At 39.6% G+C, this 23,817-nt stretch overlaps 2 protein-coding genes across 3 annotated transcripts; one reads left to right on the forward strand and one right to left on the reverse strand.

Moving 5' to 3' along the window:
• Nucleotides 1–20: 20 nt before the first annotated feature.
• Nucleotides 21–19,366, reverse strand: arhgap42a (Rho GTPase activating protein 42a). The gene is given in 25 exon segments (XM_034140257.1): nt 21–622; nt 1,312–1,391; nt 1,576–1,644; nt 2,138–2,294; nt 4,121–4,379; nt 4,381–4,826; nt 5,211–5,361; nt 5,447–5,606; nt 6,293–6,398; nt 7,043–7,101; nt 7,176–7,260; nt 7,370–7,444; nt 7,542–7,604; nt 7,713–7,752; nt 8,451–8,529; nt 8,629–8,738; nt 9,518–9,618; nt 9,768–9,897; nt 10,671–10,775; nt 11,329–11,439; nt 11,538–11,639; nt 13,453–13,524; nt 15,563–15,624; nt 15,733–15,828; nt 19,038–19,366. Coding segments are annotated over 25 exon segments (2,961 nt in total). The 5' UTR covers nt 19,192–19,366; the 3' UTR covers nt 21–533.
• Nucleotides 19,367–19,543: 177 nt separating this feature from the next.
• On the forward strand, nt 19,544–23,302 carry si:dkeyp-69c1.9. 2 transcript variants are annotated; one of them, XM_034140258.1, is made up of 5 exons: nt 19,544–19,626; nt 21,295–21,448; nt 21,952–22,047; nt 22,689–22,962; nt 23,044–23,302. In XM_034140258.1, the coding sequence occupies exons 1-5, from the start codon at nt 19,621–19,623 to the stop codon at nt 23,138–23,140; spliced, it is 627 nt and encodes a 208-aa protein (XP_033996149.1). In that variant the 5' UTR covers nt 19,544–19,620; the 3' UTR covers nt 23,141–23,302. The 2 variants fall into 2 exon arrangements, with proteins under 2 accessions (XP_033996149.1, XP_033996150.1); XM_034140259.1 differs by lacking the exon at nt 19,544–19,626 and adding an exon at nt 20,178–21,002.
• The last annotated feature ends 515 nt before the right edge of the window (nt 23,303–23,817 follow it).

Genomic DNA, 23,817 nt, shown 5'->3' on the forward strand with positions numbered 1-23,817 from the left:
TTAAATAAATAAAATGCCAGTTTGTTTTTGTAGATTAAGTTTATTATTATTTAGTGTGAAACCTTACACACAGTATAAGAAATGTGTCAGGATTCAGTCGTAAACCGATTCACACGGTTTCAGGCACAAAGGTAAAAAACAGTTTTGATATTAGTATGATAATTTATACATAAATCACATGAATTGATCAAAAAAAAATTTTTTCCACGTACATTACAGACACATTTCATGTATGCATAGTGTAGAACACAACATAAAAGGAGCTGATCACGTTGATTAAGTGACACTGTCATGAAGGAGTGGAGCAAAAGACAAGATGTTAACATCTACTGTATTATAAGCTGGTTAATATCACCTAGCATGGTCAGATATACATTCAGTACATACATCGTTAGTATCGAGCCACAGTTGTTCAGTAACAGTCACATGATGAATATATTATATCTTCGATCTGCAGCACAGATTATTACTGCACGCACTGGAGATCCCTAAAGTCTAAGTTAGATATTTGTGTTGTTTGGTTACCGGGTCTGTCACATGTATGTGATGTAGTTGTCAGGTATGAGGCCTGTTCTGCCGTTGTACGTCGCCTGAAGCCAACCTGGTTCCACAGAGGCGTACACTGCAACACAAACAAGACAAAGACCTTCATTTATAAAACCGTTTTCATTCACACACACTCACATCATCTAAATCCAAACAGGACTTCTCAACAAATGTTACACTTTCGGGGAAATTGAGTTTATCTCTGATTATGTTAGATAATGCAGGTTTTCAGAATGCTTGAACAAAACTATTGACCTGTGCCCCTTGAGACCCTCGCAAACTATGTAAGACGCCTCATTTTACTTATATGAACAGAGGCACCTACCTTTCCTCACAGGATCTTTTTTAAATGGGAGATAATAAAAGACATTTAACAAAGTATGAAATCCTTTCTGAATCCAATCACTATCTGTTCCGCTCAAATGTAAAAACTATCACTTAGCTAAGCAAGTTTAACATAGACTTTCTTCATATTTGTCCCATTCTGTCTTTCTTGTCTTTTTTGTGAACATAACATCTCACTGAATATGTCATACAATGGCATACCCATTTAAAATTACATTAAACAAAGACAAAAAAAGGATAGCACAGGTTTTCCCCAACTCTTGGATCATTGATATAAAAACAGCCCTATATTATTCAGACCCACACACATTTTTATTCAATTCTATTACAGATTACAATCTATTACATGGATTAGTTTCATCAGTTTTTAAACATTGAAAATATTTCCCAGTGAATTGAAAACATGATGTAAAATCTTACCATTTGAGAACAGCGCCCCCTGTGGAAAACTGAGCTCATGGCTGTGCTCCGCCTCACACGAGTAAAGAGCTTTCGCATCCCTACAAGAAAAAATGTATTCAATAAAAAGAGATATTTAAGAACTGTGCTACAGATGATTATATTCAACTATATGTGATTCTTGTGTAGATTTCAGACTTCAATGACTTGATATGAGGTAGTGACTGACAAGTGACCGCTTCTAGACTTAAGGTTGTTCAATAAACAAGCTGGAAATGAACTTACCTTCCTGAACAAATGTCTAACGCTGAGGAGAATACTGAACTCTCACGCTGTGGTAGTCTGCCTGGTATTCTGTAAAACACAAACATGAAATTATGTCGGAGATCTTTCCCAGATGTTCCTGTGAGAGCATGACAGTTTCGAAAAACCCAGTCTCAGTAAATATATTAAATCCTCAAATCAGGCCAATGAGGTCAGAAATCACAAATCCCAGAGTTGTAGTATCTCTTTGATGTAAAGCCAACCAGTGCAATCTACAGGGATAACTGATATAAGATAACATTCTCATGTCAATTGACATATTTTTTGAAAAGGGTTTTGACATTTTAAAACTTGACCTTTCCTTACAGTGCAACTCTTTATCAAAAATATTTTAAATGCCATTTGTTCTGCACCACACCATCTTTATACCACAAGGTTTCAGCAAACTGAACCACTTTGTTTCTCCTGGGCTAAACCACCCATTGATCTTAATGTCTTGGTCTTTTCTGACAGAACAGATCAAAGGATGAAAGTGCTGTGCTGCATAAGAGCACTTTATAATCTGATATTTACAGACACTCACAGTGATCCAGGCCTCTGGTAGCCGTTGCTGGATGCAGAGCCTGCAGGGTGTTTCAGATCGGAGCCCCAGCGGGTGTGTGCAGGTTTACGTTTGTGTGTTGCCTCTTGTTGGTCCGACGACATGAGACTCTGTACAGATCCGTGACAACTTCTGTAATCTGCGATAGTAACACAAGAAATTAGAAGCAAACAAAAACAGGTGGAAGTAAATGGATTGTACTTATATAGCACTTTATCCAGTCTTTAAGACCCCTCAAAGCACTTTACATACTACATGTCATTCACCCATTCATACAGAGCAGTGTACCTTACTCTAGGAACCAACATTCATACAGAGCAGTGTACCTTACTCTAGGAACTAACATTCATACAGAGCAGTGTACCTTACTCTAGGAACTAACATTCATACAGAGCAGTGTACCTTACTCTAGGACCTAACATTCATACAGAGCAGTGTACCTTACTCTAGGAACTAACATTCATACAGAGCAGTGTACCTTACTCTAGGAACTAACATTCATACAGAGCAGTGTACCTTACTCTAGGACCTAACATTCATACAGAGCAGTGTACCTTACTCTAGGAACTAACATTCATACAGAGCAGTGTACCTTACTCTAGGAACCAACATTCACACAGAGCAGTGTACCTTACTCTAGGAACTAACATTCATACAGAGCAGTGTACCTTACTCTAGGAACTAACATTCATACAGAGCAGTGTACCTTACTCTAGGAACCAACATTCATACAGAGCAGTGTACCTTACTCTAGGAACTAACATTCATACAGAGCAGTGTACCTTACTCTAGGACCTAACATTCATACAGAGCAGTGTACCTTACTCTAGGACCTAACATTCATACAGAGCAGTGTACCTTACTCTAGGAACTAACATTCACACAGAGCAGTGTACCTTACTCTAGGAACTAACATTCACACAGAGCAGTGTACCTTACTCTAGGACCTAACATTCATACAGAGCAGTGTACCTTACTCTAGGAACTAACATTCATACAGAGCAGTGTACCTTACTCTAGGAACTAACATTCATACAGAGCACCTTACTCTAGGAACTAACATTCATACAGAGCAGTGTACCTTACTCTAGGAACTAACATTCACACAGAGCAGTGTACCTTACTCTAGGAACTAACATTCACACAGAGCAGTGTACCTTACTCTAGGAACTAACATTCATACAGAGCAGTGTACCTTACTCTAGGAACCAACATTCATACAGAGCAGTGTACCTTACTCTAGGAACTAACATTCATACAGAGCAGTGTACCTTACTCTAGGAACTAACATTCATACAGAGCAGAGCACCTTACTCTAGGACCTAACATTCATACAGAGCAGTGTACCTTACTCTAGGAACTAACATTCACACAGAGCAGTGTACCTTACTCTAGGAACTAACATTCATACAGAGCAGTGTACCTTACTCTAGGAACTAACATTCATACAGAGCAGTGTACCTTACTCTAGGAACTAACATTCATACAGAGCAGTGTACCTTACTCTAGGAACTAACATTCATACAGAGCAGTGTACCTTACTCTAGGACCTAACATTCATACAGAGCACCTTACTCTAGGAACTAACATTCATACAGAGCAGTGTACCTTACTCTAGGAACTAACATTCATACAGAGCACCTTACTCTAGGAACTAACATTCATACAGAGCAGTGTACCTTACTCTAGGAACTAACATTGACACAGAGCAGTGTACCTTACTCTAGGACCTAACATTCACACACATTCACACACCGTTGGCCATGCCATCGGGAGCAACTCAGGGTTAAGTATCTTGCCCAAGGATACATTGACATGTTGACTGCATGGGCTGGGATCGAACCCACAACCTTCTGGTTGAAAGACGACCTCACTCCCTTGCAGCCACAGTCGCCCTGCGAAGTGGAAGGTCCTTTAACATTATTCTCACTGTCATCACTCTTAAATATGTAGAGATATACGCACCCTCAGAGATGTGGAGGGAGGTGAGAGAGGAAGATGTGGAGAGCTGGTAGGGGAATAAAGACGAAGACGACGAAGAGGAGGAGGAGGCAGTCCTGTAAGGTTTTCTGAGCTGCCGAGGTGAAGACGTAGAGTCCGTCACTTTGGTTTCTTTGAGAGTGGAGGTATTGCTAGATGCATTTCGTTGATCCACTGAAAGAGTGCTCTTCAGAGAGGAGACAGACGACCCTCTCTGAACGGGTCGACCCCTGCTGAGGGGGGGGGGTGCGCTCCACTAAAGAGTCCTGGATGGAGGCAGTGGACGAGGAGGCTAAGGAAGGAGATCTAGACTCTTTGAGGGATGATAAGGAGGCAGTAGAGTTTCCTTTACCAGACAGACTCGTCTCTTTGGAGATTAAAGAGGACGTGGAGGACACAGAGGAAGTCGGATTGAGCTTGGAGGAAGTCCGGGAAGAGGAAGGCGTGAGGGGAGGGGAGGCGGCGCTGTCCGGCGGTTGTTTCTGATCATTCCCGCTTGAGGAGTTGTGGGACGGGGAGCAGGAGGACGCGGCAGGAGGAGACACCGGAGCTGTGGAGGACGAGCCGGACTCAGCAGCCGGAGAGGACAGAGGAGAGGTCTGAGACAAGCCGTTCTTCTCAGAGGAGTGAGAGGACAGAGACTCCTGGCTGCCCATCGGGGTCGTGCTGGGGCTGCTGCTGAAGGTGTCACCTGGAGGGAGAAATAAATACACGTCAGCAGATGAAGAGACACAATGACAACTTCAAGGTTAGTCCATCCCGCGTGTCGGTGTTATTAAAGAAAATGAAACACTTAATATGTCGCTAAAAAACTAAGACGAGACGGCTCTGTCCTCCTTAAACACAAACTGTGGCGGACAATATTGTTAAGGAAGAAAAAAGAGACTCAAATGTAGTTTAAATAATATAAACCTTATTAAAGTCTTCTCTTTATTCCATTAATGGGTTGTATTTCATAAGCTTATCACATATCTGAAAGGCAATTTACAGCTATAATTGATCAATAAATGTTGTGTAGTAAAAATGTACTAATAAGTGACAAGAAAAGGGAGCTGTTAGCTGCAGAGAGACTCACTGTCGTTGTCTGCCAGGCAGAGAGCCGGAGGGTAGAGACGGGCCTTCCTCTTCCCCGACGACATACAGATCACCTTGCTCCTGCGAGGAGTCGACCGAGAGGAGGAAGCCGGAGGTAACGGCAACGACAGATCCGGGGCCTCGCCAAAAATCTGGCAAGAACATACATGTCTGTTCAGTGTGTTTCTGTGTATGTAATGGGTGTTTGTATGCATGTGTGTGTATTTGTCAGCTTACCTTGTTGTGGTTTTCAATGATAATCTCCACCACAATGTTCTGAAACTTGATGTTCATCATGGCGGCCACCGTCTCCTCCTGGGACCTCAGTAACGTCGGGCCGAAGATCATTCCCAGGTTGGACACAGTCATCAGGTTCTGGTCACTGTGAGAGGACACCCTGTACACACACACACACACACACACACACACACACACACACACACACACACACACACACACACACACACACACACACACACACACACACACACACACACACACACACACACACACACACACACACACACACACACACACACACACACACACACACACACACACACACACACACACACACACACACACACACACACACACACACACACACACACACACACACACACACACACACACACACACACACACACACACACACACACGAGAGCATATATTTTTCTGTCATATACCCATAACATGTACAAATACACTATGAAATACAACAAGAAAATGGTGATCAGTATATGTGTCACTACATGCACTCCTGTTAGTTTCGCTATATATTAAAGTGTTGCATACGATTTGAATCTCTACTCGAGGCAGCTAAAGCACATAAACCTCTCATTATTTTGTGAAATAATTATTTCCTGTTGCCTTCCTTGCAGACAAATTGATGTTTTTGAAGAAACCAACATGTTTTTATGGTGTGAGGATGATTTTAATGTCTTACAGAATATTGGAATAGTACAAAAAATAATTGAGTATTTGCATGAAAGTATAAAAAGATGACTGGAGAAAGCAATTTCAGAGCCAAAGGGATCAAGGTATTGAACAATATGAGCACAGTTTGTGTTAATCTGTACGTACTTGAGGAGGTGGTTGGTTAAGATCTTCAACATTGCTCTGTTCTTTTCTGGTAGTTTGTGCACCAGAGCATGAATGGCTCTCACTCTGTACTTATGGTCATCGTACTCTGTGAAACAGTAAAGAGACAGAGCAGAGGGAGGGATGCCATTCAGCGGAGAGAGGGCAACATATTGTGCTTTTTTACTATTACATGAAATGCATGAGGGAATGAATTTAATCAAAACACTGTGGAAATAACCACAAATAGATTCTATCATACGTCTGTGTTACTACGCCTGTGTTACTACGTCTGTGTTACTACGTCTGTGTTACTACGTCTGTGTTACTACGCCTGTGTTACTACTACGCCTGTGTTACTACGTCTGTGTTACTACGCCTGTGTTACTACGTCTGTGTTACTACGTCTGTGTTACTACGCCTGTGTTACTACGCCTGTGTTACTACGCCTGTGTTACTACGTCTGTGTTACTACGCCTGTGTTACTACGCCTGTGTTACTACGCCTGTGTTACTACTACGCCTGTGTTACTACGCCTGTGTTACTACGCCTGTGTTACTACGTCTGTGTTACTACGCCTGTGTTACTACGTCTGTGTTACTACGTCTGTGTTACTACGCCTGTGTTACTACGCCTGTGTTACTACGCCTGTGTTACTACTACGCCTGTGTTACTACGTCTGTGTTACTACGCCTGTGTTACTACGCCTGTGTTACTACGCCTGTGTTACTTAGAGGTAGTAAGGGATCTTACTTGCAGCCTTGATGAATTCTTTATGCAGTCTGTAGGTCAGTACCGGTTCTGCCAGACACCTGCACGCACATTACAAATCATTGATTCATATTTCAAGAGAAGTATTATTAATTAACTTTTGACTGTATGTTACCTGAAATAATTCTTCAGGCCGCTAGTGATGGTCTTGTTGTCCCAGGCCTCTGCATCCAGCTGCACCTCAGAGGGAGCTGAAGATGCTAGAAAGTAGATTATACAAGATTCAGCTTTTTTTACTCCAATATAACTGCTATTTATTGTGCTTGAATAAATCAATAACAAAACATAAAAATTACCACACACTCTTACCAAACACGCTCGTCATCAACCGCTGCACTTTGGAGTTGACTCCTCCAGTCCTGTACAATCCCAGGGTGGTAAGGCCTGCAAACACACACAAAAACACATGCTTTAACATAAAGCAACACGGCATATAATAAATACTCAGTCGAATAATGTTGTCCTTAAGAAGGAGGAATACCTCTTGCTTCAATCAGCTCTATACACTTCTTGACAAAGTTGAAGCCTGGCCCGTTAAGAAATGCTGTAAAAAAAAATGTTACTTAAAAATTTACTGAAAGACATATTACTTCATATCAATTAATATGATTTTCTGAAATCAATCAGGAACAGCATTAATCAGGATACTTACTCTCCTCCTTTTTACTGAGCAATGAAGGCAGAGTGTAAATCTGAAATAAGTGAAAACATGTTTAGGTATGTGTTAGTGCAGGGGTGTCAAACTCAAATACACAGTGGGCCAAAATAAAAACATCGGTACTAGTCGAGGGCCGGACTGGTTCAATGTTTATTGTAAAACTTATTGAAATGAACTTATTGCACATATTAAACCTGGAACCAACAAAGCTTAAATTATTGCCTGTAAAACCACCTTAAACATTAAATAATCAGTTGCATTCATTTCTTATGGCTCTATCTGCTAATTTTCCGGAGTCATTTCTTATGATTACATTTTTCCACAGGCCAACAACAGCTTCAAAAAAACAATTCCCCTCAAAGAAAAAACCAAACATGCTCTGTTGTCACAAGAAAAAGGTGCAGAAGGAAACATCTATTAAACTCAGTGTGCTGCTCTGTGATGCTAGTTCAAGCCAGATACTTGGCATCTCATCTTGGGTGCAAGTTCATCAATGTTTGGGGTCAGGCTCTGAGCTGAGGAGATCCTCAGGATTGAGACAAGGTGTGCGTGTAATATACCAGCGGGCCAGATCTAATAGTAATTACAAATTATCCTGCGGGCCGAAATTAAATCCACTAAGGGCCTGATTTGGCCCCCGGGCCTTGAGTTTGACACATGTGTGTTAGCGAGACATTTCAAACAATCATGTTTTTGTATTGTTGACATTTATTTAATGCTTGATATACATACTGGTTCTTTTCCGTCCATTGCCTCCATCCACAGCCGCCTGTTGGCCTCACAAAGCGCCTGCAAGGTGATGACGCCATGCCTGCAGAGAAAAGGATTTTTAAATGGGGCACACTCCAACAGCAGCCATATCTCAGTTTAGCATCTGTGTATACGGACACTCATTGTATTCCCTACTCACCTCTCCACCACCTCGATGTCGAAGCAGAAGCGTTTGTCGATTGATTCTGTCTTCCTTCTGACACACGAGCGCAGCTTGAACATCTCAGGTGTACCGTTCACCACGCCGTTCTGTTAACAGAGACATGTGTTGTGGTATATCTGTTATGGACTCTCACAAAAAAAAGATATTGAAGCAACAAAACCGTTTTTCAAGACTTTTAGCCCTACAGTTACCTTGTAATATGCGTTAAGACATCATAAAGTGTACTTACAGGACCTTGACAGTTTCACAAGAAGGTAAACATGTCTTCTTGTATTTGTCAAATGTGCATTAACAGCTACTTTACATGATACTGACGTTTGTAGAGACTGTTTCTCTTTCTTGCCAGTGCATTCAAGTGCTTGTGTGAAGATGTGAAACAGAATCATGCCCCTTATTGCTGTTTAAATTATTATTTTTAAATGATTTGAATACTTAAGGCCTTTTATTTTTAGAAAGGCATTTTTAGTGAATGAGCTCAAACAGGGGTTTCCACTGTGGGCCGCCTCACCCCCTCAGTTTATTTGTTTGGTTTCACTCGATTCTTGGATGTCTTTGAGATTATGATTATGTTGTTTGATTACATAAACATGCAACAATTCAGCCAAGATAGTCTAATATTGCTGTTTAACAAACTTAGGCCACACCAAGTTCATAAAAAAGATTTGTCATAAGGAATTTATTTATTTCTGACTACTGCTGTATCTCGAAACTATCTTATAATACATTCACACATTTAGGCTATCCTATGTGAGTTTGTCACTTTGAACTCTGCAACAATTTGAGCCCCCTGGGGAGGACCACCTTCCACCTCGTAAACATGCTTAAACATGTAATGTCTGGTGATTTATCTCTGCTCGCAGCTCACCTGTCTGCTGGCTGGTCTGGCCTCTGTGTTGCCCATGGTGAATATCTTGGAGGTTTTTTCATAAGTACAGTAGTATCTGGTCCACACACTGCCCAACGGACCTGTAGTACAGCAGGACACACATTCATGCAGGGTCACATGTATATTGGTTTGTACGAAATAAAGTCTGATTCTGGCATTTGCTTCCCTTCACAACATGTAAAAGAGATGGACTGAGAGAGGAGAATAAACCCATTTTTGTGTAGCTCACGTTTCTCTTGTATATACAGATATCCCTCCATGGTAAAACAACTGGGGGCTTTGAAGTCTTCTTCTGCAGAGCGGATCCTCTTCATCAGCCTTTCCACCTCAACTCGTGTACTCTCAAAGTTATTACGAGCCTTATCAACATAAAAAAAAGAGGCATTAAAAAGGAGGCTTGCATACATATTTATTTCGGACACATATGATTTTTTTAAATTATTATTATTATTATTAATATGAAGACTTTTTTTGTTGAATATATAAATATTATCGTGAATGTGGATAAATAAATATTCAGTTTTTCACATTTTTTTTTTTTTATTTATTTTTTTAATCTGTTCGAAATAAAGATTGAAATGAAATGAAAATGAAATTTGATGCATACAAAATCTTACTTCAAGTCTTTATACAGGTAGTTCCTTTGTCTATCCAAGTAGTACATTTAGTTTTTAACTGATGCAAACCTTGATGCTGCAACAGTGATGTAAAGGTTTTTACTTTACGAGGAGATAACACACTGCATTTTACATGAAGGAGAAACTGAAATGAAACATACAGTAGATTAAATAAATGTTAGCAGTCGGACATGATTAATTTAGGACGACCTAATACATTTTTGCCCCTTTAAACTCCAACCCTTATCAGGTAAATTGGTCAAAGAAAGATTTAACTGCAAAGGAGGTCATATGAGTCTGCCCTACAGCAGGCCTAGTAGAAACTGTGGTTGAAAGAAGTTCACATTTTATGTTTGTATCCTAGGTTTTGATATGCCAGGAGTATCAGTTTTGTGAGGTTTCCACTTTAACAAAGGTAACACAAGTTGCATCCAAAATTGACTTTCAAATACTTTTTCTTAATGGCAGGTAGACCAGATGAAACAAATGATATCAGGTCCACATTTTACACTTACATTCTGCAGGTTGAACTGCAGTTCTTGCTTGTAGGGTTCAAATTCACTGGCCAGCTCGTAGCCCTCATGGTAGAACGTAAACAAACCCTGCAGGAAGGCTAATAGCTGAAGATCAGAGGGAGAAATACAGAGAAAAAATGTAGTAATAATGAGAGGATTAGAAAAGAGGGATCGTCTGTCATCTGCTCAATTTATCAACATGGCCTATGTAAGAGAAAACACCCCTAACTAAATGTTGTTTGGGTTTCTGTCATTATTTACAACAAAGATTTTCCTCTCTGTCAGGCGGTACAGATCTCCATGCAGGAAGTGCTTCCACAGCAACAGGAAGTGGGCTTTACTGATATCAATCATTAAAACCATTTTATCATCGTCCGAACAGTGTGTGTTATGTGTGTTTTTCAGAAACTGGACTGGCTGTCTTTCCATGATAAGTTATGTTAGCACACACACAACCATTACGGGCTTAGCTGCAATTGTGACCTAATGTTGATGCTGTCATTGTTTACAAGCAGCACAAAAAACACAGTCATATTTTCCTGTGATGAAACATTGTGTGTGGCTTTGATTTCTGTCTTTTGGTCAGAGCTGTAAAGTCTGTAAAATAGTGATAAAGTTGCATAACAAACATGATCATGAGGTATGTTTGTGAACTCACCGGCTCCACAAACTCAAACTTCTTTCTCTCCTGCACTTCTTGGATCTTGAAGACATACTGCAGAGAGGCATCATAAAAAACCTGCCTGTCTTTACTCATCTGTGAATCAGCCTGAAACAAAAACAGAAACGACGGTCATAAAGTCACTTTTGTTACCTAACACACGTGGGAGGAACTTGGTGCATGCCTCGAGGAGTCTAACACTTTACCTCGGTTAGCTGTGATTCCTTCTTTTTGGACGACAGGCTGAGGTGTTTCTCCAGAACAGAGTAGTACCTTTCTGTCTCCTTGTCAAACTGCTTCTTTCCCTCCTGAGAAAGACAGGGACGTAGAGAGGATATGAGCAATACATAAAAGCAATCTGTAAAGGATTACATCTGCTGACAAAGCTCTTTGTGTTCCGTTTTATTAATACTTAAAACAGAGAGAAATAACACCTGAATATATCTCCCTTTCCGCAGTCCTATACGTCTCATTCACTGGGGCTAAAATCATTCAATACCAGTGCAAACACAATATCAAAGTTAAGATACCTATGTTATAATGATGCTTTACTATCGTTTACTTCAAGAAATATAAACGTATTTAGCTTATAAACATCTTCAAATGAAAAGTATTAATTTTTGGGGGAAAACAAGAATTCGTACAAGAACTATTAAGAATAATAAAGTTAAATTCAATAAATGAAAGATTGGTCATGATGTTTGTATTCCCCAAAGACCTCTGTACTGTCATTGAGCCACTTGTTAGTAACCGCCTTTTTTAAAAGCACATAAAGCTTCAAAACTCTCAAGCGAGATATTTATAACCCCGTTTTATGTTGCAGGATAAAATATGAAAATCTTATGCATGCATGTGTTAATTACAGACCTTATTACAGGCTTCTAACCAAAACCCCATCGACTTTGAGATGATGGGAGCGACTCATGCTAAGTAATTTTGTGGTTTTAGTACTTATTCCTTTCATTCCTTTAGCACTCTAATAGGACTTCAAATATCTGTAGAACATTTCATTGAAATCCATCCAATAATTGAGAGAATATTTCACTTTGAAAACAAGTGGTATTTGACCATAATAATTTACGGTCAAAGGTCAAGGGATCACCAAAGTCAGTAATATTTATCCCCTGAGGATCATAAAAGTCTGTACCAAATGTATGGTACGACCAACTAACAGACAGACCAGCATTGCCCTCCTAAAAATGCTCCAAATGAGTGAGGCCACAGTGAAGTTGCTACAGAGGGACCATTTGTAATCTCAATGAGCAGACCTTGCCAAAATATTTAGGACAACAGCTACTTCCCAACAGCTGCATCTCCAAACTCCACATGTCTAACCACTCTGTCTTGCTGCACAACATCGGCGTGTGGACGCTCACACACTCCTGCTACATTCTGAAGAGCTGTATGATTCAATGGGGAGAAATGATTTCACTTTCAGGGTTAATAGTTTATATTATCTGTCCACTGCATGCCCATGCTATCTTTACATTTTGTCTGAGAGCGAGCGAAAGGGAAACAAATAGACAAAGTGAATTAAACACTTGAGACAGCTGCTGAAACCAGACACTGGACTCGCTTCGTGTTTATACTGCCTCTCTGAGTTCAACTATCTCTCTGTCTGTGACGCGCTCCCTGTCTTTCCTCCCAGCATTCGTTCCCATGACCTCGTTTCTGACACTGGACTGTGATCTGTCGTTTATCTGAACAAATTGGATTCCTTGACCACTGACTAAGAAACTGACTGAGACCAGAGCAGGATGATGTGTCCGATCACCACCCGCAGTGTTGGATAACTAACACTTAGCACGCCTCATGAAATGAACCTTCACATATTAGCCTTGTAAAAACCTCAGCAGAGCCTGTGGGAAGTTTTTTAAATCTCCGGTGTAGTAAAGCTGAAGTTTACCGGTACAATAACTTTGTGTTAATAATCTACTATTTTTTCAGTTTTATTGTGTTACACTGTTGGTGGAGCCTGTGACCTAAGATTTTCATAGTCATAACTACACTGTAGCTATGTACGTATGACTAATACAAGCCTTGAACCTTGAACTTGAACCTCAGTTGTGGCCCAAATTTTAATCTGTTGTTACCCTTTGGTTCTAATATCTCAAATTGTACCTTAACAGCTCCAATCTGCTCCTTGCGAAACCTCTCGAGCGGTGAGATCAACACGTCATCGGCATTCTGGATCTGAGGGAAGGAAAACAGCTCAGTGTGTCATATTGTATAAGCGCTCCAATGGGGACCTATTTTCTGTTTATTAGCACTTTACACAAACTACAGCTGGGGCTGATGGGGAAGTCCTTAATGAAGCAAATATTTACCAAAATGTAATATAGACTAAACTAATTTTTATCTGATGATGGTGCAAGAGGAACATTCAGGATCATTTCGTTTTTTTAATATATGTTTACATTAAAATGTCTGAGTTGCAACTTTATTGTACACAGAACACCTATTGCACGTCTGTCCGTCCTGCAAGAAGGATCCCTCCACTGTTACTCTCCTTGGGGTTTATTCTATATTTTCTCCCTTCATTGTTGGGTATCTCTGGGGAGTTTTTCCTTGTTCCGCTGCAAAGGACAGAGTGTGTGATATGTAAACCCCCCGGAGACAAATGTGAGGCTGTATACAAATTTGATTGATTGATTGATTGAACACATATCCGGGCATGAGGAATGAATGTCAACTAACTAGAAAAAACCTCCAAATCTAAAATAGTCATTATACAACAGTGTTACCATGTTTGTCCGCTGTACAGTACAGTATGGGAAACTTGTGGTTGATGTTGAGACTTGAGTCAAGCAGCAAGGAAGGCTACTGAGCAGTATTATCAGAGCTCTGGTGTTTATACAAGGTCTCGGCCCTCTTTAGTCACGAGTCTAAATCATTTGGTCTCTGTCATTTCTTGCTTTGTTCTGTGTAGTTGGTTTAAGCATCAGACTGTAAAAAGATTTGAAACCCCCGGCATAATGACTTTCACTTCAGTTTAGAAACACGTGAGTAACCAAAGAAAGGCTTCCTTTCTTTGTATGTTTTCATCACGTTACAATATGCAGGATGAAACTGAACACTGAGAGACTGAAGGCCATCGTCAAATAGTAATTATAGTCGTTTCAGGTTGAACAGGCAGGTATTTCAGAGAAACCAATTCACTGGGATTGCTCACAATAATGATGGTATTAGTAAAGGTTAAGAGCTATCTGTGGAGGAGCATACAACTCAAACACACACAAAGGAGGAAAGAAAGAAAGGGAGAAAGAGAACACACACACACAACCCTTTTTGGACTTTCCCAGGCCTGTGCTCACAGTCTCACAGGGGAATTGGCAGAATAGGTTCCACATGGTTCCTCTGTAACAAGACCATGCACACAGCCACACACACTCCCAGGCAGACAGAGGGCTATGCATAAGGTAGCAAGCTATTGCACATGCGCAGAGGTCTGCCTGCACACAGACTGTGCCAGACTCCAATCACTCCTGCTCAAAGCCCTCTGGTTGATGGAGGGCCTGAGACATTTCTCCAAAATTGCCATGGAGCACACACTGCTGCCGGCAGAAATGTTACAAAAGAAGTATCATCAGACTTGTGGGAAAACCAAATTAGGACAAGGGGCTTGAGGAAGCAAGATTGGTAAATCAGGTAATGGCGACTTTTTCAAACTGAAATCATGAAGTGAGTGACACCAATGTGGTTTTAGAAGGGGCTTTTAGTATAATGGTGCATTCAGAACATGTCTAAATCTTTTTTGAATAACCATTCAAAGTTCTTGGAGGACTTCTTTTTAATTAACATAAATATCTCTTCAAAAAAGTAAATAGCCATAAACCTAATTATTAGGAACAAAGCTTTACATTGTATAGAATACAATGCCACTCATAGAGTTAGTCGACCTAGTTACTGTTTTCTTCGCCCATCATTTAAATGTAGCGTCGCTTCAAGGTCACAGGCAAAAGAATGTCCTCTTTTTTGTTAATGTACAGAACAGCGCCGCATTTTGATATTCTCTTTCTAATTTCTATCTCTTTCCTACATACAAAAACACACACACACACACACATACAAAAACACACACACACACACACACACACACACACACACACACACACACACACACACACACACACACACACACACACACACACACACACACACACACACACACACACACACACACACACACACACACACACACACACACACACACACACACACAGTATATTACCAGTCGTTTTCTCTCTTCTTCCATGGTGCTCAAGAGTTGAGAGAACTCCTTTAAGGACTGAGCTGTGAAATATATGTTAATGTTACACTTCAAATATGATCATATTGGATAAATATTTGCAGTCTGTACTTTTCTTTTTTTTTAGACCACTGCGGACATTTTCATCTTACCTATACTGATCTCATCATCAGTCTCCGCGTCTCCAATACATTCAAACTGGAACTCCTGCAGGGAATGAGAGAACCGTTGAACAGCAAGAGAAAGACCTGGGAAAAATAGAAGGAGGACATTTAAAGCAGGTTTTGTATTATTGCCATAACTAATATAACTTCACTATTTCCATATCATTCAAGAATGCGTCTGGCAGGGGATTGCCATAATTGGTCCAACACAACATAAAGCTCCAACAAGCAGAATCATTCATTCCGTGCTGTAAGAAACTGTTAATGTTTTTTCCTATGAGTCAAAACACAAGGTGTCAAAGTCTACAGTGTAAACAACCACACCCTGCTACAAACTCCACTTTACAGCATTAGTCTCTGGGAACTGTGTTTACGTATCCAAACAACATCCCATTAATAGAGTTTAATACCTCCTATTATTCTCTGCGGCATATAAATATTTGGCAACACAAGTCTGCATTTTTTCCCTTGCACTGCATGCCAGCTGATGTAAGGCGCTATTTCAATCACAACACTGCATTATAAACCAATAATAAAACCATTAAAAGGTCTTTTAGAGTCCGTTTATAGGAGATGACTCCCTAGAGATCAGGAAAAACAACAGTTTTAAAGGCCAATGCATGAAACAGTAAAAAGCTTTATCCTATTTTGAAAACATAAATTAAGATTCCATATTGCTACTTAAAAGCACAACTTGTGGACCAAAGTATTATTTATGTTTTCTGGTGCAGTAAAAGGTCTGTTTGTAGAAGCTGGGGGGAAGCCGGGATGTTATTTGGATTATAAACAGCTGGGAGACAGAATTGTTATATTTGATCAGTAAGTCGAACACTTCAGTTACACCTGTCAGAGGGTCAAAAGTATTGGGCCCTTAATTATCAATATTTATAATATGTTCAGCTGTGTTATGTACAGCAGTCTACCTACTGCAATCTGTCTCCATAATCAAGTGTCCTGTTTTCAATAAGTGATGTAGGACTGTGTTAATGCAGCCGGTTTGCGGTCGGATGCCGACAAAACTTGAATGTGTTTCCTTCATTTTTATGACAGCATTGTTCAGTGTAATTAAAAAACACATTTGCGGCAATAAAAACACTGTGAAGGGAGATGAACACACTAAAACATTTTATAAAAGGCTTTGTAGTCAGTAAAGGTAATACAAGGTAGCATATCATGAATATAATTGTATTGTGTTCAGTTAGACTTGGTGATCAAAAGAAACCGCTTACAAATGGGACGCGCTTGTTCAAGAAATAATTAATTAGCTGATGATTAATGGATATGATATGTCACTATTTAACGGGTAAACAAACAACTGCTGCATAAATGCCATCTTGCACTCTACGATAGATTTCCTATCAACCAAATGTTGGTTTGAACTGTGCATATTTTACCTTTTTTGGTCATAAGCAGTCTGAAAACTTACATTTGGTTGGGGCAACTCCTCAAGACAGGGACTATTAAAGGACACAATTTGGTTGATTGATTAGCCTTTTATAAATGCTGTGCTATGCCTCTCAAATTGTAAGTATTAACAATACTTATAATTGTATGTATATTTAAGAGTTTTGTTGTATTCGTCAGACCATGTCAGCAAACTTAAGAGCTCACTTTGGCCTTTGAGGAATTGTGATGGCCATTTTTCTCCATTTACTTAACAAGTCTTGACACGAGTCTTGACCCAATTATTATTGAATTACCCACAAAATAACCAACTGAAGAACTGCTAGTGAAAGTGATTTGCTGGGGAATGGACAGCCTGACCTCTTCTCTATAGCCAGGTTCGCGTCCTGACTCGTTTGGCCTACTGCTTTTATTTTGCTCACTGCAAAGCATTTACTACAGCAAGTTGGTGAACCAAAAGAAATAGATAAGGCAAATGAGTGACACTTATAGCCCTGCTGGTTACTGTGCTTGTAACATTTACAACAAACCAGTTGACACACAGTTTATCTAATGTATATTTTGGGTGTCCATATAGCTGCTCAAGTGGCAGAAGACATTGATGCTGAAATCATTAATAGCCACGATGATGGTCAGGCAAATTAAATCATTTATTTTTCATTACACTCATATCTAGGTTCAAACAAACCTCCTCCTCCGAATTGCAAAACATCATATAAAAGCCAGACAAAGTCCTGTCAAGGTATGATAAATAAAACCTTGAACCTATTCTTGTATGACATTAGCAGTGCAGGAGGAAGCAGGCTGTTCAAATCCTTTACTTAATGTCTCCTGTGACTGTTATACTCTTACTGTATCATTGTTATTTAATAATAGACATCTGTATTGATGTAAAAGCAGGGTTTTACTGTCGTAGTTAGTTGAGGTGGAGCTAATTTAGGAATATTTGGTATTAAATGGTAACTTTTATTTTTGTGTCAGCTGTGCAAAGAATGTTGTACAATAAGGACATAACTAAGTAAACTATGCCAACAAGTACCTAACTGTAATAGGCTAATTAGCAGTGGGGTTAAGTAACTAAGTAGATTTACTCAAGTACTGTACTTAAGTACAATTTTGAGATACTTGTACTCAACTTGAGTATTTCCATTTCATGCTACAATGTACTTCTACTCCAATACAAATCAGAGGTAAATAGTGTACTTTTACTCACATTTATTAAATATCTTTAGTTACTTTACAGATTTGGATTAACGATTTTAAATGTTATCAACACTTAAATCAGACTTTAGTTACTCCTGGAGTAAATTCACAAGCTACTCTACAGTATACAAAGTCATTAAAAGTAGCTGCACCTTTACCAGCTTTGATAACACTTTAATGATCAATCATTATAATCAAAACATATCATATATATTATTCAGAAATTGACCAATCTGCAATCTGAGTACTTTTGGTACTGTAGGTATATTTTGATGCTAATACTTGTACGGTGTACTTTGACTTGAGTAACATTTTGAATGCAGGACTTTTACTTGTAACAGAGTATTCATACACTCTGGTATTTCTACTTTTACTCAAATAGGCCTACACGATCTGAGTACTTTTTCCACCTCTGCTAACAAGTTACATTCCACCACTGGACGATACAGACACACACTATATGATATACTATTGTACACTGTTACTACCTAACTAACCGTGCTGCTCTCAGTTCCACAATTCAATGTATTAAGTAAATAAAAGGTAAGCTATAATAAACTAACTACACCGGCTTTGTTTGAACTGATGGCTTTCCCTGCAGCAGACCGTGCAACTGGTTGAGTAACTTAATGTAACAGACACGCACTTTCACCCCGAAAATCAGTTATTAAAGATCGACCACTTACTTCTGAGGGCAGACACCAGCATGTTTCCATCTTTGATGAGGTCTTTTATAAACCTGTTGGTCCTCTCCAGCTCTATCTCATGGCACTGCAGCCGCTCTCTGAACTCCGGACTGTCCAGGAAAGAGTCGCTAAACTCCAGCGTCGGCAGACCCATTGATAGACAAATGCACACAGCTAATTATTAAAAGGAACTAATGTTAAACGCGCAAACGCTCTCCCAGGTAGTTACAAAAGCAAACCGTGTTTTAAGGGGCTTGGAGAAGTTGAATTGGTCCGAAGTTTCTTCCAGCTGCTTTTTTTCATGCCTTTCTTACTTTTTCCCCTCAGAACTTCCGGACACTAACCGCAGCAGTCTGTGACACTGAGTTCGGCTAAGCTATCCGACGAACTCTACGCTGCAGCTTTTCTCGCATTTTAGAATCAATATGAGAAAATAGAACTTCGAAGGGACTTCTTAAAGATCTCTAGTGGATACAGAAAGCACCACCCGTCGCCGAAAGAAAGCACAAGAGCTAAAAGTTGGATGTATTTGAAGCGGTCTGCAAAAGTCTGTGCTGCTAACTCCGTCTACTTACGGCTCTAAATGAAGGTTTGTTACTATGGGAACGGGAGACTCCTGCTGGCGTCTGCTGAAATCAGTGCAAAGTCTAATAAACTAATAATAATAAAAAAGATTAATAATATTAATTATAATTATAATATCTTAATTAATCGATTCCGTGGGTTATACTGTTCTACTGAAGTGGCAGAACAGAAGAAATTGATTATTTTTTAAATCATTTAAAAAGTTTTACGTCACAGAAGTAATTAAGATAGATGGTCAATTTGTGATAATTCAACCTCCCATAATAACTACATGTCGTCAGTTGTTTCCATCTCTTACATTACAGTAGCTTAATTTGGAGCGTGTCCAAATATCCCAAATTTAGGAAAAGAATTACAAAGATATGAGAAGTGTGATAATACAATTTAATACAAATATCAAAACAAAATACAAAGAAAACATTTAGCAATCAAATGCAAGTTTAGATTGTTTTACATTTTGTAAAATTGGGAATCTATTGTTATTGTTTTTTTAAATCTTGTTAAGAGGTTTTTTATTTTGGGATTTAAATGGATACCTAAATGGTGAATAATATTTTTTCTATTTTAAAGATAAGATATGAATCAAGCTGTTGTTGTACACAGTGGGATATCATTAAAATAATTACTCTCACATAATCATAGCTCCATAAAAATGCACTTAGTATCCTGAAAGCATGTGACAGTGAGTTCAAACTGTGTCTTACCTCCTCCAGCACACAACACACATACAATAGTCCATCCAGTAGGCGGTATAATATATAGAAGAAGTGACTTCCAAGTACCACAGAATACCTCTGAATAAATTAGGTAACATTATTTATGTGCAAGTATACAAGTACAAGTATACAGTTTCCTACTGAATAATCACAGGCTAAAACAGGCCCTCTAATGAAATAAATATAGTTGGGGGCCTGCCAGCTGAACACTGGGAGGCACAGCACATTGCTGAGCGCCGGCCAAATGCTCCAGGGCAACCGCTGAAGAGACCTGTTTTCTTGTTTTGAGTGTCGAAAACGCAACTGCGAATGCATTGTTTCATCATCATACTAGGCTATTGTAAATCTAATTTGAGCTACTGATGCAAGACATGACGTTTAAGACACAAAACAAAGCACCCAGTTGAATCGCTCGCTACTTCAAAACTCTCAAAGTAGACCATGTTTAAGCTCTCTGTTGGTGGCGTTGCTGCTTTATTCTCTCAGTTGCTAACTACTGTATCTGTCACTCACTGGAGAAGAATTGAACACCATGACTACTGCAGTAAACAAGCTTTAAGAAGCTCTTTGTATAGCTGTACACACATACACACATACACACAGTACAGAGACAGGGAGAAACACTACAGAATTATATCACAGCTTGTATTTTTCTACATGTAAGGTAAGAAAGGCATTATATTGGTTGTTATTGATATTTTGAAGGAAACTAGGGATGGGAATATGAAGGATTTTATTGCATTAAAAAACACTCAAGTGGATTGTTTTGATTTCTATTATTGATATTCTCGTGAATATCCTCATATGACAATGTCCAGTGATTACAAGGATAATATCAAAATTTAAAAATATTTATCCTAGGATTAAATAAAAATATTCATATCATCAAGTGCCTACTCGTTACAATTATTCCACTTGCACTTCTGACTTCACTCAACCTGTGTTCAATTTTACAGTGGTTGTTGTACCAAACACCAACAAAGCAGCTGGTAGTGCAAAGAGCGGAACCAGGAGCCAAAACAGACAAGATGTTCATACAAACCGCCCGTCGCCAGCATGACTTCTTTCTGAGGAGTCCACCCTACAGGGGGGAGCCGCCTACAGTGGCAGGTAAAGGTTTTATTTTACCACATATTTCTGTTCAAAATATACTAGTTCAGGTTGAATAAGATATGGAGACTGGTGGCCTTAATACAAGAAAAAGAAAGCTGGAAGAAATGTTTGAGAAAATAGAAGATTGGGTAAGTATGTATTCAATAATCATCCATAATTGTTGCTATTTATAGTTCTGCTTCAATCTCAGGGCATTTTTTATGAAGCTTGGTTCTTAGGTTATAGTTATTCGTACTGCTTTCAAAGTAAACAGGCCATAGCTGACATCACCATATTTAACAAGGATTGACTGGGCCTTCTCCAACTCAAACACTTAGATAAAAATACCTGATTGGAAGGATTTCAGCAAATTACAAGTAAAGTTAGTCCAGTGGTGATGTGTTGACTGGAATGACTCCAGAGTAAGTTGTTAATAATAAAGGAATTTGAAAAAAATCCCTAAATTTAACTTGTTTATTTATGTCCTATAGTTATTTCTCTGGATGTCTTGCCTTTTCCAGGATTTCTCCTCTACCCGGATACTCCCGCTAAGATGGAGACCACATCCCGAGAAGCTTTCCGCTCGAGAACCATCTCACAACAAGACAGAGGCAAAGGTCTGAAATGTTACCTCTTTTAATCCGTTTATACAGTCTATGGTTTTAAGATAAACTGCGAGTGAGTTGAGCAGCCTGTGTGTAGACATACAGTATGAGTGTTTCAGTGCTGAAATTCCAATGAGTTGTGTGTGGGTGTTTTTGGCTGTGTGTAGGGGGAACATTAGGAATGGGAGCTTTTCAAATCTTTCATTTGAAGGTTAAGCAGTCATATAGCTATTCTAGTAAAATTCACAAGGTAGTTGTTAATACTTAAAATACAAAAGCCTGAATACACAACTTTCCTAGCAAACTACTGGCTTAATGAGTGTGAACTTACTTTGGATCAAAATGAAAATGGTATGAAGTCATAAGAGAAGACTTTCAGGTGGTACCACTCAAAGAAGCTGTGAGAAGATGGTTCTCCTAAATAAATTGAAATAATTAAGGACTACAAATAAAATATAATAAGGATAAGCTTTTAGCCTAACTATAAGCCGTTACTCAGAAGGGGGGAAAAGACTATAAGATTTCAGATATGTCGGCAGTAACAATTAAAAGGAGTTTTACCCAAGATTATATATTTTGTATTGACAGAAAAAGGCATATTTCATGACTTTGTATGAAAAGAAACACATACCTATTTAATGATAACCTTTCAGGAGACAACAGCGCCTCCAACACACAGCAGGTGTCCAACCGTTCTCTTCCCACATCCTCGAGAGAAGCAGGAAGAGGAAGCAGCCGCAGGGACCGGGAAGCAGGGGAGGACGAGGAAGGCCATAACCCTGACGAGACAGCATGGACAAAGAAACAAGAAACGACATACATGCAGTCTCAGTATCAGAAGGATTTCCCTCCTCCGTCCTCCTGCCGCAGGAGGCGAACACCTGCCCTCCCACAGCCAGACAACATCGGCATCAACCCCGCCTTCAGGTGAGAGTTTGACGACATCACGGCATACTGTAGCTGAGGGAAGAGAGCAGCTCATCACTGTCTGTGCGTTTGGGTTCACAGGATCGACTTCAGCACTGTGCAGAGAGAGGATTACCCTGGTTGGCCCATCATGAACCCCCGGAGGACTGGGAGGTCTCGTCAGGACAACCAAACATGAAAAAATAAATACAAATCAGTCGTGGTCATATTTTCTATTGCAGGACATGTCTAATTCCATCAAATGGATAATGATGTTATAAACCAGTTCGAGAGTTGCCAGTTTTGTTGTCTTTTTCTCTATTTATATTTTCATCAATTTCAATCACTGCCCCGTCCAAGACACGAGTGGATCTGACTTTAATTAGGAGAATTTGACTCGAGTGTTTCGTCAACTTAATGTGTTGCTTAAAATAATACTTCTGCATACAGTATGTGACACTGTGAGTGTTGCACGGCCAGATACGGCTCAAGAAGCTGACTCAAATAAGGAAATATATGATACATTATGATGTGATATGATATGAATGATAATGGGACACATCGACGTCTGCACTCACAGTGCCGCGGACTGTACTTAATGTTACTCTGATCCGGTTACTTATGTCGTGGCAGATATTTAAGTAAGCTTTCTTAACGCTAATATTATAATAGTCAGATTGCTCTGAAGATGGGAGGGGATATTCTATTAATTTTCACGTTCACACAGTCAGTTGATTTTGGCCGGCCGTCTTTCCTGCAACGGCAGTTTTTCCTCTATCCTGTAATATGAATTGATCGCTTTAAACTCCGCACACGGAGCTCTGATTGGTCAGCAGGCGGTGCTTTCACTGAATTGATCTCTTAGCCTGCCACCTA

This window comes from Trematomus bernacchii, unplaced genomic scaffold (assembly GCF_902827165.1).
Source record: "Trematomus bernacchii unplaced genomic scaffold, fTreBer1.1, whole genome shotgun sequence".
Taxonomy (NCBI): domain Eukaryota; kingdom Metazoa; phylum Chordata; class Actinopteri; order Perciformes; family Nototheniidae; genus Trematomus; species Trematomus bernacchii.